This window comes from Acanthopagrus latus, chromosome 22 (assembly GCF_904848185.1).
Source record: "Acanthopagrus latus isolate v.2019 chromosome 22, fAcaLat1.1, whole genome shotgun sequence".
In the NCBI taxonomy this organism is placed as follows: domain Eukaryota; kingdom Metazoa; phylum Chordata; class Actinopteri; order Spariformes; family Sparidae; genus Acanthopagrus; species Acanthopagrus latus.
Genome location: NC_051060.1, coordinates 13,338,876 through 13,355,393, shown reverse-complemented (window position 1 = coordinate 13,355,393; position 16,518 = coordinate 13,338,876). Strand labels below are relative to the sequence as shown.

General features: G+C 42.0%; 2 protein-coding genes across 2 annotated transcripts in view; one reads left to right on the top strand and one right to left on the bottom strand.

Annotated features, from left to right (window-relative positions):
- Window positions 1–5,936, top strand: part of LOC119012157 (beta/gamma crystallin domain-containing protein 1-like) — a 30,995-nt gene extending 25,059 nt beyond the window's left edge. Inside the window, exons 18-22 of the mRNA XM_037085699.1 lie at window positions 503–642; window positions 2,416–2,539; window positions 3,170–3,328; window positions 4,154–4,313; window positions 5,472–5,936. Coding sequence (XP_036941594.1) covers window positions 503–642; window positions 2,416–2,539; window positions 3,170–3,328; window positions 4,154–4,313; window positions 5,472–5,560 — 672 coding nt within the window. The 3' untranslated portion in view covers window positions 5,561–5,936. The remainder of the gene's footprint in view (window positions 1–502; window positions 643–2,415; window positions 2,540–3,169; window positions 3,329–4,153; window positions 4,314–5,471) is intronic.
- Window positions 5,937–6,611: 675 nt separating this feature from the next.
- Window positions 6,612–15,706, bottom strand: LOC119012160 (reticulon-4-interacting protein 1 homolog, mitochondrial-like). The gene is made up of 9 exons (XM_037085702.1): window positions 15,069–15,706; window positions 14,824–14,975; window positions 13,690–13,758; window positions 12,840–12,964; window positions 12,353–12,401; window positions 12,102–12,238; window positions 11,398–11,581; window positions 8,815–8,910; window positions 6,612–7,335 (listed from the first exon to the last, which is right to left on the bottom strand). The coding sequence occupies exons 1-9, from the start codon at window positions 15,367–15,369 to the stop codon at window positions 7,144–7,146; spliced, it is 1,305 nt and encodes a 434-aa protein (XP_036941597.1). The 5' UTR covers window positions 15,370–15,706; the 3' UTR covers window positions 6,612–7,143.
- Between the last annotated feature and the right edge of the window lie 812 nt (window positions 15,707–16,518).

Here is a 16,518-nt window from a genome sequence, read left to right as displayed (position 1 = left end):
ATTAAGAAAACATGGTGCCATAGTACCATGTGGTGCCAGTTTCCTCGTATCGCACTATACAAACGCGAGGCAGTTTCAGAGTGCTTCACATACCGTAAAACTAATTAAAGCAAACATTTAAAGAATGAAGAAGCTTGATTCGATTAGATAACTTCAAATAGTTTCCTTGCTAGAGTTGTTTAAGCCACTGGATTGCTGACAAATGTGTAATACTAGAAAAGGCAGTACCAGTGCTCATGTCGAAAGCGAAGCTTGGCACAGATCATCCGTCTCTACGTAAAAGTCAGTAAATAAATGAGTCACTGCTGCAGAACCTGCAACGCGACTGTCGATTCGGAAAACAAACCCGTCTGCTGCACGGAGGGAAATGTCACGGGGCGCACAGGTGTGTGAGCGGGGTCTGTTTCCAGGGTAACCTCAAAATCATTTCAACCTGCTCCATCAGCGCTCGCCGCCCTCACCAGGCTTTAATGCACTTTCTTTTTTCTCTGTCACTCATCAGGAGTTCTCACTGCCATCCATTACACTGTTTGAGCGGCGTGATCTGCGGGGGAAGAGGGTGATTGTGACAGACGGATCAGTCAACCTTCAGCTGGCTGGAGGCTGCAGCAGAGTCCAGTCAGTGCTGGTGGAAGGAGGCATGTGAGTACATTACAGCTCGCTCCGCGGGGATGCTGAGCAGCTGCCCGTCCAAGCTCACCCTTTCGGTGTCAGTGTAACAGGTTCATGCATAACACGTCGCGAGCGCGCGTGTGTGTGTTTCGACTAGGGAGGGAACTCTCACGCTCAGTCGAAGCCATTTTGTCTGCCGCGAACACGTGAAACAGGATAATAACCTTAATTTTGTACATACGTGTCACTGAGTGGCACCTGTTGGTTCTCAGGCAGCTGCACTTCTAAATCCCTTTTGTTTCCTTAATCTCTTCTGCATCTCAGAGGTTTTCAACTGCCAAGCTGATGTGTCAAATATGTTTGTTAAGCTTTCTGGCATCCAGTGCATAGTTCGTTGCTTGTGGCAAACCACACCCCTGTGATGTTCCACTCATGTAAGAGTGAACCACAGAGTGGCGGGTTAAAGAAGATAAATCTCAACAAGCGAGGTACTTAAACTTAAAGATTAAGGATCTAGAGACAATAAAAAGGGTGTGTGTCAAATGTCAAGCGAGCATGATCTCTCGCCGCCGAATACCTGTCAGACATTTTCAGACAAACGAGAGAAACTATTTTCATTTTCATGGCTGAATAATCAAACTGACCTACAAGGTCAAGACAATTTCATACTGTTTTACTGTGTTTTTTACTGTGTGGCGGACCCTGCCACCTTTCTAGCTTCAAACTGTGTTCTGAGACCTTATTTTCCTCTGAGAACAGCTTGTTTTTTCAGTTATGGACAAAAAAATATACTCATTACTTGAGTTTGAATTTCCTCTCTAAAACTACAAAGTGCCCCTTTAGGTTGTAAGAAAAAAAAAACAGTTCATTGGACAAAAGGAGCTCTTTGGAGGACATATTTTGATGTCTTATAGACTAAACGATTAATTGATTAATCGCGATAATAAACAAACGATCGATCAATACTGAAAAATGATAACTCGTTGCAGCCCTACGAAGTTGTGACAAAGATTTCATGGAGTCATTTCCATTAAAGATCGGTTCCGTGGCAGTTTGGACCTGACGTTTCATTCAAGTTAACTAGATGCAGTCTGCAGGTTCAGCACATCTTGTCTGACAGTACTGACAGATTGAGCGATGGTGGAAAACCTGCTGCTGATGTGCGACATTCAGGCTGTAGGTGTGAGCCCATGCGGAGGAAATAAAGGGCCCACAGTGAGCCAGAGCTGTCTCCGGAGTGGCACATTCCTACTGCAGGAGAGACGGGCAACCATCCAAAGAACGGAGCCGATGAGACCCGGGTTAAAGGCAACACTCGGACTTGGACTGCCTCGAAGCTCGTCGCATTTTAGTAGATTGTCTTTGGCGCGGTGCTGCACGGGGGTCAGAAGGTCCACGTCTACAATGTCACAACGCTGAAATTGAGATTGAACAGAATATTCTCCCAGGTTGACGTTTACATGCCACAGTGCAGCATAATGTTACAGGAGCCAACACCCACAGAGGGAAGAAAAGTCATAAAAGAGAAAAATATGCGAGGCATTTTTCCACTTGTCTTAACTCTCAACCCGCTCGCCCGTCAGTCTGTAAGAATGAAGAAGTAAATCACGAACACAAGAAAGTGTTCTGTGCGGACTGAGTTCCCGAGGAAGGCAGCCACTGTTTATTTCAGGACTGTCGGTGATTAACTCAGCACAGCGGTGAGTGCTAAAAGAGAGAGTCTGCGAAGAAAGTGGTGGTGATTTCATTGTAGCTGTTGAACATGTAAAACTTGACTGTGTTTTGTCTCCTCTCTGTCACCAGCTGGGTACTATACGAGGGTATCAACTATCGGGGGGCTCAGATTTTGCTGAAACCTGGCGAGGTGTGTGACTGGCAGAAGCTCAGCTGCTGGCAGAAAATCGGATCCCTCCGCCCTCTTCTACAGGTACATCCTGACGCTCCACAGTGGGCACCAAGCTCTTAGTTTTATGCATTTAATAATGGAAGTGTCGACTTTTAAATGTTTTGTGCCAAAAGCACCTGAGGTTTGATGGATGGAGCCCACCGGTTTTAGCTATTTTTGTCAATATTACAGTTAAAGGATAAGTTCACACAAGAATGACACTTCAGTTATAATCTGCTCACCCTCACGCTGACGGACAGTCAGACGACTTTTCTTAATCCACAGACATTTTCTGGAGCCTCACAGCAAAACGGGGTTGCAGTATTCCTCTAAACAACTGAAGTAGAAAAAAAAACCCAAGTCTGCGAACGCCCCAAATTGAATTGAACAACGAAGATTTCAGCGGCGTGTAAGGGGGTGTAAATAGCGTAAATAACAGCTTTTCCTTGTTTTTTCATGTTTTAGAGGGAGTCCCCATCTCCTTCAGTTGTTTAGCAGAGCGCTGCAGCTCTGTTTGTCTGCAAAACTACAGAAACAAAATCCTAATTTTGTAAAGCTCAAACTTTGCACAGAAAATGGCACAGACGTGTTGCATGTTAATGTAAATCTATGAAGCCCTGTTATTCACAGAGGCACTGAGCGCGCGTTTGATCTCGTATGTTTTCTGAGTAGAAGCAGGTGCACTTCCGCTTGAGGAACAGACAGACCGGGCTCATGATGTCGGTCACCGGCGATTTGGATGACGTCAAGCTGATGCGGATCCAAGAGACAGAGGAGACCGACGGGTTCGAGCAGATCTGGTTCTACCACTGCGGACATCTCCACTGCAAGGTGCCGGCACCGTCGTTGTAATACTAAAAAGAGGTGTCTGATGTGTGAGGAGAGTGACAGGAAGGAGCAGTGCTGCGGTCCAGACCATTGTCAGCGTGTTAGAATAAGTGTAATCAGAGTCAAGACCAGGTCCAGAGCAAGGGCAAGACTGACACTAGAACTGGATTCAGAAACCACAGGCCATGTTACTACAGCACAACCTCGGTCAGTCCTCTCTTGCTGTGGATCAAACAAAAGGATACTCAACACCGTTTTAGCAGCACAAACCACTTCATACTAACAGCTGGTCCATTATAATCCAATATAAAGTCTTTACCCAGTGGTGGGATGTAACAAAGTACATTAAGTCAAGTATTGTGGTTAAGTAATAACTCAATTTAGTGAAAACCTTCTGCTTCTCCTCCTCTACGATTCAGAGGGAAATATTGTACTTTCTAATCCAAAACCCCCAAAAATGTTGAAATTGGACCAACAAACAATTTATATCAGTACATCTGAAACGATTAGTCCGTAATAAGAAATCATAATTACTAGCTGTAGTCCTTGAAAAAGAGCTCCACCTCAACCAACTACTACAGTAAGATCCTGTTTTAATATGAAGGCATGTTTAATAGTAATCTGATGATCTAATACATAACAGTTTTCTTCATTGTGCACGTTTACTTTTAATACTGATCGTGTACTTACATATTGTTAGTGGAATAACCTTTTCAATGCAGGACTTTTACTTGTAACAGAGTATTTTTGCAGTATTAGATTAGTACCATTACTTAAGAAAAGGATCTTCAAAGATAAAACTATCCACTCCTCTGCCTGTGTTTCCAGCTGATGGAGGAGTGCTGCCTGGGCCCCAGTGGTAGTGTGACAATGGCAGGAAGCCGCGTAGGTCTGAGCCCGGAACCAAACCACGTCCAGCTGTGGAGCATCACCCCCGAGGGCTTCATCCGCTACAACGCCACCTCTGATCTGGTCCTGGAGGTCAAAGGTGAGCATCCACACGTGGCCTGCCTTTTACATTTTTAGCCTTTAAAGAAAACAATGTGCCTTTGGTGTTGCCAGACACGCAGTATAAATGATTTGTGTAAAAGCAATTGGATAGAGGCAACTATGAACAGCAGCAGCAGCAGCAGCTGGGATGAGTTAGCTAACCTTTTCATGATCACAGTGAAATATTCTCAGGTTATATAACACTTAAGGGTCAGCCAAACATCCATACGCTTCATGTTTAGGTTTTATTAGGAAATTCTTGTTAAATTCTAGAAGTTCTAGTTAAATCCTCCCACCTGCTATTAAAGGAAAATCAAAGCAAATTCTAAAATTATTTAAAAGTTTATTTATGTCCCCAGTTTGTCTCAGATACAAGATGAGAACACTCACCTTGACTTAACAAATTTCTCTGATCGTTTGATTTTCACTTTCACTGAAACAGGGTTTCTGTCTGGTGGCTGTGTTTGCATCACTGTCAATCAGTGACACCTTGTGGCCTAAATAATGTTAGTGATCAAAAACCATCATTCACTGCACTGGCAAGATGCACCTGTTTGTAACCAAGCTTTAACTCCCTGGCTGATGCCTTGGGATGTTCCTTTAATTCCAAAGTTTCCCAAATGGTTACATTTCTGTTTCTGAGATAAATAACGTGTCTCCTCCCTCAGCGGTGTGAAAGCTGTGTGTATTGTTTGTACAGCGAGACAAGGCTCATTCAGACACCTGTACATTGACCCAGACTTTTTTTTGTAGTTCTCATGATGTAAAAAAAAAAAAAAAAGAAAAAAAAAAAGAAGGTAAAAAAGGTAGAAACACACCCATTCACCTTCACCTCCAATTCACTCATATGATGTCAATCAGCCCATCACAAGCTTCTAAAGTCATAACATATTTTTTCTGGATTTTCTTCTTCAAATTTCAAATTATATCGTGAATTGTAAGTGAAAAAAATAATCAGTTTGTAAACAATTGCTTGGAAAAAGTAAGATGTCTAACAGCCAAATGAGTTTTAATAACTTCAATCCAAGTGTGTATAATCTTCTGAGCTTAACTGCACAATATTATAACTCATCCGAGCTGCGGTAAATAAACCAACCAAAGTAAAACAGTTGGCTACCAATGATATAATTACTGACCAAACATCTTTCTGTTTCAGGGGGTCATCACTACGACAAAAACCTAGTGATTCTAAACACACTTGATCCAAATAAACTACAACAAAGGTGGAACGTGGAGATTATATGAGAGTATACGAGCTGCTGGACTGGATCCCTTGACTGACTGGAGGCAGGGCTCCACCAAGGGCTGTGTTACGCAGCTGTGAGAGGAGCGCTCGAGGTCGAGGTACGACATTGGAGATGATCGACCTTTGCCGCAGGAGAACAAATTTCCAATGAGGAGGTCAACATGGAGGAGCTGAAGTGTGGATAAACCCGTAAGAATGTATTAATGCCCAGCCTGAACTTTAAACACTTTGCGTTTTACACTTCCAGTAATAAATCCTGATGTTTATTTTGTGTCTTTTTGAATGAATGTTTGCCTGATGTTAATTAACTTAAACAGTGTTAACACGTCTTTTTCTTTTTTTTAATGCAATGTCCTGTTATATTTAATGGCTTTATTTTCCAGCTGCATGCAACATGAGGAAACAAACAATTGTTTACTTTGAAACATGTTTTCTTTCTTTGTTTAATCAAGATTATACAGCACACAACTCTTCTGTTTTCAGAATAATAAAAGTATTTTTGTCAACAAACGTCTTAAATACATTGTTCAGTAGCCTTAGCTGCACTTTATTTTGCAACAGACTAAATGCAAATTGTTTCAGATTTAAAGGTTCATTATTTGCATCTCCCCAGCCCACCTGCTTCATTCTGTTTGACATAATGTGAGATGCCACATGGCGTTGAGAAAGATTCCCCCGTGGTTACAACGTGCTCGCACAACTCAACATGGAGACGGCGCAAATGGAAAGAAATGCGAAAAAGTTGTCCATCTTATCGTGCTGCTGCTGTCCCACCTGATACTGGAGGGTAAACCTGCCAGTAGCTTGACTGCATGTGATGCCACGTCATTACTTTGCTATGGCGCAAACCGCAGGAGGAGGGCTGGATGTGATTTATGATTAATAGTGACGCGTGTAGTGATAACAAGGTTCTCTAGTAATTCATGAGAAGCACGATCACAAAGTCTAAAAAATGCTGACGGTTTGTGTTGTTTTTTGCAGTTGCCAAAACCTTCGTCTGCCATCGGGAGGAGTGAAGTCAGATCGCTTGTATAGTGATCGCTTCCTAAAAACATTCAAGTTTTGCTTTTATTTGTTTCCTTTGCTGGAGTTTTGACTCCTGTAACTGAACAACGCACAACAATGACAAACTTTCCTCCATTTTGTGCAGTCTGCTTTTCATCTCCCCCTCCATCTGACTCTCATGTCATCTTAATCACGTGACTGCAAACATTTCCAGCTGACAGTAATAAACATTTTGTGTTATGTAACTCATTGTTGGATAGATTACAGCAACCAGAGGGCTACCAGCAAGCTGCCTGGTTGTAATTACCAGCTGGGTGGCGACCTTAATGGTATTTACTGGTCTGTGGTTGGTAATTATAATAACCTTGCCACAACATGAACACAGCATAACTCAAACAGCTTGTAAAAACGAAGACAGGACACAAGCATGAAAGCTTTAAAGAAACACTCGGCTCTCATTAGAAGCTCAGGTCACGCTTGTAGTCTGATCTCTGATCTCTTTGAATAATACAGTCTTGCTGCTGTCAAGAGCCGTCTTGAAGTACGGAGAGGAATCACAGCACTCAGCTCATTGTCTCTAGTGCTGCTTGGCTGTTTCTTGCACTTCTTGCTCCACCTCTGCAGTTTCCTGCACCAACCCTTCGGCCTGTCTGTCGTCCTCTTCAGCCACCCTGACGACCGTCTTCCCTCTGGCGTGGCCGTCCTCCAGCTTCTGAAAAGCCTGAGGCACCTGGGTGAATGGAAACTGGGCCTCCACCACTGGCAGGATCTGTGATGAACCAGCAGAAAAACAGCATTAATATGAGCTTAGAAATCAGGAAGTAAGCCAGGAAACAATGAAGAGATCAGATTTAAACCTTCAGCAAATCAGACAAGCGATAATTTGTTTTAATGGGGTTGGGGAAATGGACGGTGGAGTGCTTTATTAGACGGCAGTATCGGGGATGACAGTTTGACAGCCGAGTCGGTTACTTCTGTGACAAATTGTGCTGATGTGCTAAACTCCAAGCATACGTGCTCAAAACCAGACAAAATGGATCACTGCATTACTCTCAATCCTGCAGGACCCATATCTGAGGTGGAAGCAATGTTTTCAGTCCAATTCACGGCATGAGTTGCATTGATTAACTGATCAATTGTAGATTAACAACTATTCGGATAATTAATACATTGGTCTAAGAAATTTTTAGAGAAAAAAAAAGCTCCTTGATATGAATATTTTTTGGTCTCTCTGTGTGACATTAAACTGAATTTCTTTGGATTAAGGCCAAAATAAGACTTTCAAGAAAACATTTTTTTTACACAAAATTTGGAGGGAAATGTTGTATGCTGTACTTTTTTATTGTACTACATTTATTTGATGTATTTGAACTTTAGTTAGTAGTTACTTTGCAGATAGCATGTAGCATCAGAGCAAAGCAGCACATTTTAAAATGTGTTTTTTTAAATGTGTTGCATACCAATAGAAAAAAAGTAAAAACCTGATAATCTGATAATAAGAAATGTAATTTAATCAGTTCAGACGAGCGACTATCCACAAACTCCTAATGCTCCATCATCTCTGCTTTCATAGCTGCGAATGTTTAAAAAAAAAAAAAAAAATGTGAGAATGTGATGAGGCTGGACAATCCTGTGCTAGTCCCACAACACGAGCAGCCAGGCTTGTTATTCTGGTCAGCATCTCTTGTCGGTAACAATGAATGGGGAGCGCAGTGGCGTCACACTGGAAACCATCCACACTTCTGAGTGAGAATAGGGCATCCGGAGAGAGTGTGCATGTGTGTGTGTTTTGTGTGTTGGTGGGAGTGCGTTGTGTGTCTGTAGCTTCCCGCCACTGGTCTGAGTGTGCCGCTCACTGTAAGCCCCGGGACAAAAGGACAGAGGTCCCGCACGCTTTTGCGAATGGCTGCTCAGCACTGTTTAAAAATCCATTCACTGTCTCCTGGCGCCTGACTCAATCGCCCAGCAGCCAACCGCACACACCTACCAACCAGTATAGCGGTAGTGCAATGCTCGCTCCTTCACAAAGCCACAAGGGGAGCCTTGAATACAGGCATGTATGGAATTCCTGGTATGCTCATATTCAATTAGGGGCTCATACAGCATTTGTGATCTGCATGAATTTCACTCCCAGCTATGATTCATGTGCAAATGAGATGATTTTCATCACCACATTCTGTCAGCAGAACTGGTTCTGAATGACAGGTAAGCCAGCATGTATGATATCAGTAATGAGGCAGTACAGTACCTTCCCAGCATCCACCAGGCTGCTGACCTCATCCAGGGCAGGGCCATCTGGAGCATAAAATCCCCACCTGTAGAAGACTCCATTTGAGATCAGGTTCTAAGAGGCAAACAGAGAGGCGGCAACAATTACAGGCTCAGTGTGTGTCAAAGAAAACACAAGAGTGTCTGTCTGGGTATGAAAGATAAGGAAGTCAGCTTATAAAAGGTCTGCAGGAGACCTAATTTGGTCTCTGATTTCAAAAATACCAAAAAGAGTTCCAAGATAATACCAAAAAAATACAGTCAACCTAATGAAAGTTAGAATCAGAAACTTTGAGTTAGAAAACCCAGGCAGCACACAAGAACACAACCCACAACACATGTCATGTATGCAGGAGACTCTGCATCATGACAGGGACTTGTGTCACACCATGGTGACCATGTGGACTGTGTGCAGGAAAAACTGATCATCACTAATTCGCTGATAAATCAGTACTAATAGGTTACTCATTTTTAAATTTTAGATATCACCTATATCACATGGAAGGAAACAGTGATTTTCTCAGTTTTAGCTGACAGAACAAATACTTAAAAAAAATAAATAACACTTCAAAAAAGAGAAAAATGTTGTGACTTTACACAACAAACTGACTGTCTCTTATTATTCTGGTCATTAAAAGTCATCAAATAATCAATCTACATTTTTTTATAGTAGCTTTTTTGGTTGTTCTACGTTAACTTTTTCTTCTAGTAGCACTGGTGGCGTTCCTTCCTAAAAATTATCAGAGCACCACTTAAATAGTCATGCAATACAATACATTCATATTTTTTTGATACATCTTTCGTAATAATTTACAGAAATAAAAATGTTTTGTTGTATTTCAAATGCAAAAGCTAAGTACTCATTTCATTAATTTTTTCGAGGGAGCCTGCAGGACTTCATAAAATCAGTTATTGTGAACCATCAACTGATAAATAGTCTGAACTGCATTTAGTGTATATCGTGTTGAAACTATAGTAACTATCTTCCTGGGATATATGCTAAGAAGAGGATTTGCTTGTTTTTTATCTGCTTATTATTGTATGTATTGATCCATCATTATATTCATTGTGATGTTGACTTTATCACACAAAAACACCAAGGTGTTTTGACTTTTGGTCAAACTTCTGACAATTGGGTTTTGTGGGTAGTGTGTTGCACTGCAACAATAACTATGTGTGTACTGAGGAAGTGGATCAGACGATTAATTACAGAATGTTTTGTTTTCTTATGTGACTTATTGCTGTGCAGAAACACTCCTGCACGTGTTTCACATGATACACAACGATGGTGATGATTTTAAAAGAACAAAATCACAGGGGTATATTTGAAAGCCGCACAGGTGCTCCTAGTTATCAAATTTAGTGGCAGTGTCTACAAAAATGGCCTAAACTGAAATTGAAAACATGCAGTATGTTTTAGGCAAATAAAAAAGACACCTAATAAACAGCACCAAGAACCCTCAAAAATGCAAAGAAAAGAGAGAAAGTATGCCAAAATAGACAGACAGACATGTGCTAATCCTGAAATTCCCCATGGCTTGATATTTGATCATCATACTGAATATTATGATGTGGTATCACTTTGCCGCACCCCTTAGCCATTGTGAAACCTATCCCTGGAAAAACAACAAATTATGACAGATTCTTCCCGATGTGTCAGTGCTGCCAACGAGTTGAACACTAGAGGGCTCAGTTGCGCTGTGATGTCCCATTTGTCAGGGACATGCTGTCCAGAGCCGGCACTGAGGGTGTGACTGCTGTGGCTGAGCCCCAACAAACTGACCAGCTGGCTGCTCTTGAGGACAAAGGGGCCCGGAGGCTTGGCAAGAAACACACAAACACTGGTATTTGCCGGGGGGGAGATAGTCGGCTACAATCTGCACAAACACCAAATACTGCTGGTTCAGCAGCAAACACATGCGCACACACACACAGACACACACACATAGTCTCATCCACACATACCCAACTCCAACACTGCCAGCCCTGCTGTCACCAAAGCCTGCAACACCCAGGACAACTTGACTCAGTCCCCAGAGCAGCTCCACCCTGTGCTCGCCTATTCACCCACTACCCTCATTACACATGCTCTTCACTGACAGAGCAGCTGGAGGCTCACACACATGCAGGGACTCTGACTCTTAATGCTTACATTCCCTCTTCACCATCACACGCTTCAATTTATTACTCCTCTGCAGGGCATATTTCTACATCTCAAGCGTAAACCATTGCAAAAGTGAGAATATGCTATGAAGCTATGAAGTCAAGTTATTACATGATTTTTCCCTCCCCATGTCAACTGAAATTCATCTGATCAACTGGCTGGAAATAAAACTAAAACTTCTACCAACTGGAAAAGGTGTTTACCTGTTACATAATGATGTATTTCCATGCTGTTGACGATCAAGTATTCATTTCAGCTTGGGAGCAGCTGTGGCTCACGCCAAGTGGCTAATGGCACCATGACAAATAGCAGACTCAAAAAATACATAAACAACAGTGTCTCACGTTGGCTACCTTTGATTCAGTGTTGATTCTGAAAGTCTGTTTTGCTCATGTGTACCTGTATGGCCTTGCTGTGCAGGGTGAATCCAGCATGAAAGGTCCCGTCCAGCAGGCCCATGGAATCAGTGTTGAGGAGTAACGGCGTGACCAGTGTGACGTACTTCGCCCCAGACCAGGGTTTCAGCAGGCCCATCGCCAACTGCTCCATTTCCCCTCCCACGTTGTCCAAAATCATGTCAAACCTGAGGGTGCAAACACAGACTGTCACACTGATACAGAGGGGTTGAACGGCATTTCATGTCTCATCATCCTACATATTGTGACAGCCTTTGCTTTGGAAAAATAAATGTTTTGTCTTCAATTTCAAGGCAGGATTTACAACCAATTCCTGCTTTGGGGGGCGAGGAGAGAGGTGAGCCAGCGTCCACCCGGGCCTTGAGCCCTGGTTTCCATGGAAACTAGAAAGCAAGTCAGTGAGCAGTTGTGCCATGCTGAAAGGAAGATGTTTACCACGTTTGAGGGTGTTTAAAAGGGAGAAGCAGACACATTTGACGCACTCTTGGATGATTCCGTTTCATTAGCACCTTTATTGGACTGGCACCGACCCTAATGATGCTTCATTAGAGTCCCTGATGCTAATAAGGAACATTCTGCTCTGATCTTTTATTTGCTTTGCTTTGAAACAATCTCACCACTTCACACACACACAACATACTGTATGATTTGATGTTTTTTTCTAAAAGGACACACCGTCACACTTACTTCTCCATCATTTCTAGCTGCTCAGCTGCATCTCCTGCTGTGTAGTCCACCACCTCATCGGCCCCCAGCCCTCTAACAAGGCCCTCTGCGTTCTGAGAGCAGGTAACAGTTACGTGGGCGCCCCAGGCCTTTAATAACTGGCAGCAGAAAGAGGAAGAAAACAGAGGTATACACACAGACACAGTGAGTGGCCTCACATTTGCACAGAATTGAAAAGAGTCTGGCATAAATGCTGGTACTGCTTGTCTTACCTGAATAGAGAATGTTCCAACACCTCCCGACCCTCCAGTGATCAAAACTCTAGGAGGAGAAACACCAGCAGCCAGAGGGTCACTTAATTACTGTGTGACTCATTTGAGCTAAGCTACTAAAAGAGACCAAAGCCACATGGGGTAAGAAAGAAATTTGCAGCACTGGAGGCTATTAGATTTGAGGAGGAGTGAAAATTACATTACATTACACAGCAGGCTAAATTCTTACGGTCTGTGGGTTAGAGGCATGGTTTTAAAACCCTTTTGATGCCAATTAGGATGAAAAAGACCAATTTCACCATTGAAATGAACATAATGAAAAAGTTGTCTCATCAAAGTAAAGGTCTACAAAAAGAGAACATTCAGAAACTCCAAGACCTTAACGAACTAATTAATGTTAGCTTGCTACAGCATTCAGCAACTTCTTACTTTTTCTCCCGATACTGTGGCTAGAGGGGTTCAATACAAGATCCAAGGTCAGGCTTGCCTTTTATTTGAAGAGCTGTCCCTGCAAAGACCTCCTGCATTGACAAGCGCAGACAAGGCAGTGTTGGCTACGTAAGGGATGGATGCAGCTTCTGTGTGACTCAATGATTTTGGCTTATGGGAAACCTGCGGAAAAACAGCAACGCAGACAATGTCAAGAGTTAGAAATGTGTCACCCTGTCGACATTCTTTTTCTTAATCATCAATTTAAAAGCGCAGTCTAATCAGCAGAGCGGCTGTGGAGGGCAGCTAGCTCAGAGGTTGCCGAATAAATTAGCTCAATATGGTAAGAAAACAGAGGGGCAATTTGTGTTCCCCTGTAATTACTGCAACAGCGGCTCCTGTGAAACAAACACACTTAATCCTAATTGCTCTTTATACCGCAGGATTACATAACAGGGGGCACTTCTTCCTAAATTTGGTCAGGCGATGCCATGAAGCTCAGTAGGAAGTAGAAAGTTAACACATGAACCAGCTCACAACAAAGTCTGTTAAATATCTTATGTAACCCGGTCATGATTTCTGGAAAGACACATTAGTGTTGAGTTTAAATGTTTATTTTTGACACTTTAAACACCAAAAGCCAATTGCCCTCTACCTTGATTACATTTCGAGAGGGTGTAGGCAGACATCTCTACGAACAATCTCTTTGAATCACACCCAAACAATCTAGCTTGATTAACAGCATGACACGTAAGAGATCAAAATATGTATTTTTTTTTCCCCCTTTCTCGTGAACTGTCACTCTAAGATTGACGAGGATTGACTGATAAACCCTCTTGCAGATGATGAGATAATTGATGATGAAAGCATAGTGCAGTGATGAGACTTCTATCGGCCCCATAGCTCACCTCATACTCTGTTAGAGTAACAAATTCGGCCAGACTGCCTTGTTTCCATGGGGGAACAGCAGCCCACACCTGGAACACAAATATGACATTTAACTTGCTGAACACGACTCCTTTCAACCGCCCACTCCGAGTCCCTGAATGTGTTTAATCAGCGATTAAGCTCTTAGTCAGCCGTTCCCCTTCTTATCATTAGTCATTTCATGAGATATTTTTACACTGATGGAACCCGATTACAGGAACAAGAATTAGTATGTGGAATTTTTGGTGGTTTATTGTTCTGTTATTTAATCACATTTATGCTGAATTTGCATGACTGCATTTTAATCTGCAGGAAGGCACTGATGTAAATCTGTGGGCAACAGCAAAAGAGATATCTTAAGGTATGATAATGTGCCCATGTGATGACCACAGAGATAGAGCCCAATCTTTGTATCGAGGTAACAGCTGTGAATGACTTGACTATGTAGTTGTGAACAATAGGGCAATATGACAATGTGCCAACAGTTTGAGTTGACATGGTCAGTAGGCTCAAATAGTTCTCCTTAATGTTTATTATTGAGGTTGTATACATGTATGCAAATGGAGTAGGCAAAATATTAGAAACACCACTCAATATAATGCAGTCATGTTCAACACCACTGCAACCTCTCTATATATACGTAAATGAATACAAATGTGACAGGATCAATCTAAACTGAACTTATTATCCTTACATAGGCAGAATTTATGGCACAGTTGCTCCTGATGAAGTGGTGAGTGTATACCTTGGTGGCAAGTTAAGTAGCATCTACATAGACCTGTAGACCCCCAGGTTGGGCGACACTGCGTTAGACCATTGTAGGTAGGTTTGAGCAGGCCTGTATTATGGCAATATTGAATTCCTATGGCTGGTATCAACATCAAAAATCTCTACTTCCCTGGAATTCAATTTGCCAACCACAGTCAAAGATATTTCCGTCTAGATATATCCTAAAAGAATCTGTTTCTTGATTTTGTTGCTAGATGATGCTCTAAATTACAGCATTGCAAAATTAAATCAAAATACAGGAATACAGGCTTTTATTTTCCACACACAGTATTGTTGTTGTTTTTTTTTACACCTATTTAGGGACAGGTGTGCAGTGCAGCTCCTACCTCATCTCCTGGAACAAAATGGGTAACCTCGGATCCACAGTCCACCACTACACCAGACACGTCACGACCCAAAATCAAAGGGAACTCACTATCATTGTCCATCACAGACATTGGATCCCTTCTTAATTTAAGCAGGCTGGCTCCGTAACCACCTAAAAACAGAGAGAGAGAGAGCAGGTATGGTGATGAAAACTCACTGACTGTGACTTTTATAATGCCTTAATGAATACTAGTCCAGCACTTACCCCTCATAGATATATCAAGGGGGTTGAGACTAGCCGCATGGACCTTAATCATCACCTCACTGGGAGAATTAACAGTGGGGACGTTGGTGTCTTCTGAGTACTTTAAAACCTCATTTGTGCCATACTGATCAATGACCCACGCTGACATGCAGCTCTGTAGTCTTGAAGGTGAACTGCAGACATTCCTCCTGGAGCACACACTCCTCCAACCTGCCCTGGCTAATGTTTTGGTCGAGCCTGCAGCTTTCGCGTTGAACAAGCACAGGAGCCTCGTTGAAGCCATTGCTCTGACAGAACCCATTGAAATCGTACCCTCAGCTGGCTGTACCTAAGAGGTCAGCTTTTAATCATATATGTCATTTAGGTGAAACACTTGTCTGAAGTTAGCTAGCTCAGCTAGCTACCGAGCTAGCATGTGCAGGTCGTTAGCGGTCAAAGCACGCGCACGAGTGTACATAACATGTCGAAAACATAAGCGACGACGCATTTGTGCACGTTAAGTAAGTTATCGACGGTCACATTAGGGTGAAATAACAACCACTGTAAGCAAAGTGAGCAGATAACACACGTCTCTCTCGGCTACAAGGCTACATAACAAGCTAACCTCTGAACTCACGACGAAAGCCAATCAGGATCCAGGTGCTAAATATTCTGACCAATAGAGTAAGAGAATGACTCTGACGTTGGATATTGACAAGACAGTCATACTCTCTTTCGTAAGAGACATATAGTATTTCTTTTACATTATGCAGTGATATAAATGGATGGTTATTTTTTTTCCCTCTTATGATGTTATGGTTTACCACACAGATTGTCTAATGAATGTATTTAATTTTTTGTAATCAGAGTTTTTTTTCTATCTATCTATCTATCTATCTATCTATCTATCTATCTATCTATCTATCTATCTATCTATCTATCTATCTATCTGTCTGTCTGTCTGTCTGTCTGTCTGTCTGTCTATTGATCTTTTTGTCTATGTGTCCATCTATCCATACTGAAACTTAAAGAACATAACTTTTTTTTGTTTTGTTGACTTGTATGTAAACCAAATATATATTGATTGTTAAGCCTTCATAAGCCCTAACTTTTTTTATTATGATGATTACACTGATTATTATTTATCTATTCATTTATTTATTTATCGAGCTATCTATTTGTTCTATGGATGGGGTAGAAATCTGGTGCAATGCTATGCTGAATTTAATATTACACCATTCTCTCTGTATATTTGTGTTAAAGGTGCACTCTGTAGTTTGGGGAGAGAAAGTTTAATCAACTCCATTGACTGACTTTTTATGCCTGAACAAACGTAATAAACAAACTCAGATTTCAGACTGTTTTACTTTCTTTATATGTGGTGGACCCTGCCACCTTGCAATCATTAAACAGTGTTCTGAGGACCTTATATTCCTCTCAGAACAGCTCTGTTATTCAGGTATGTAATATT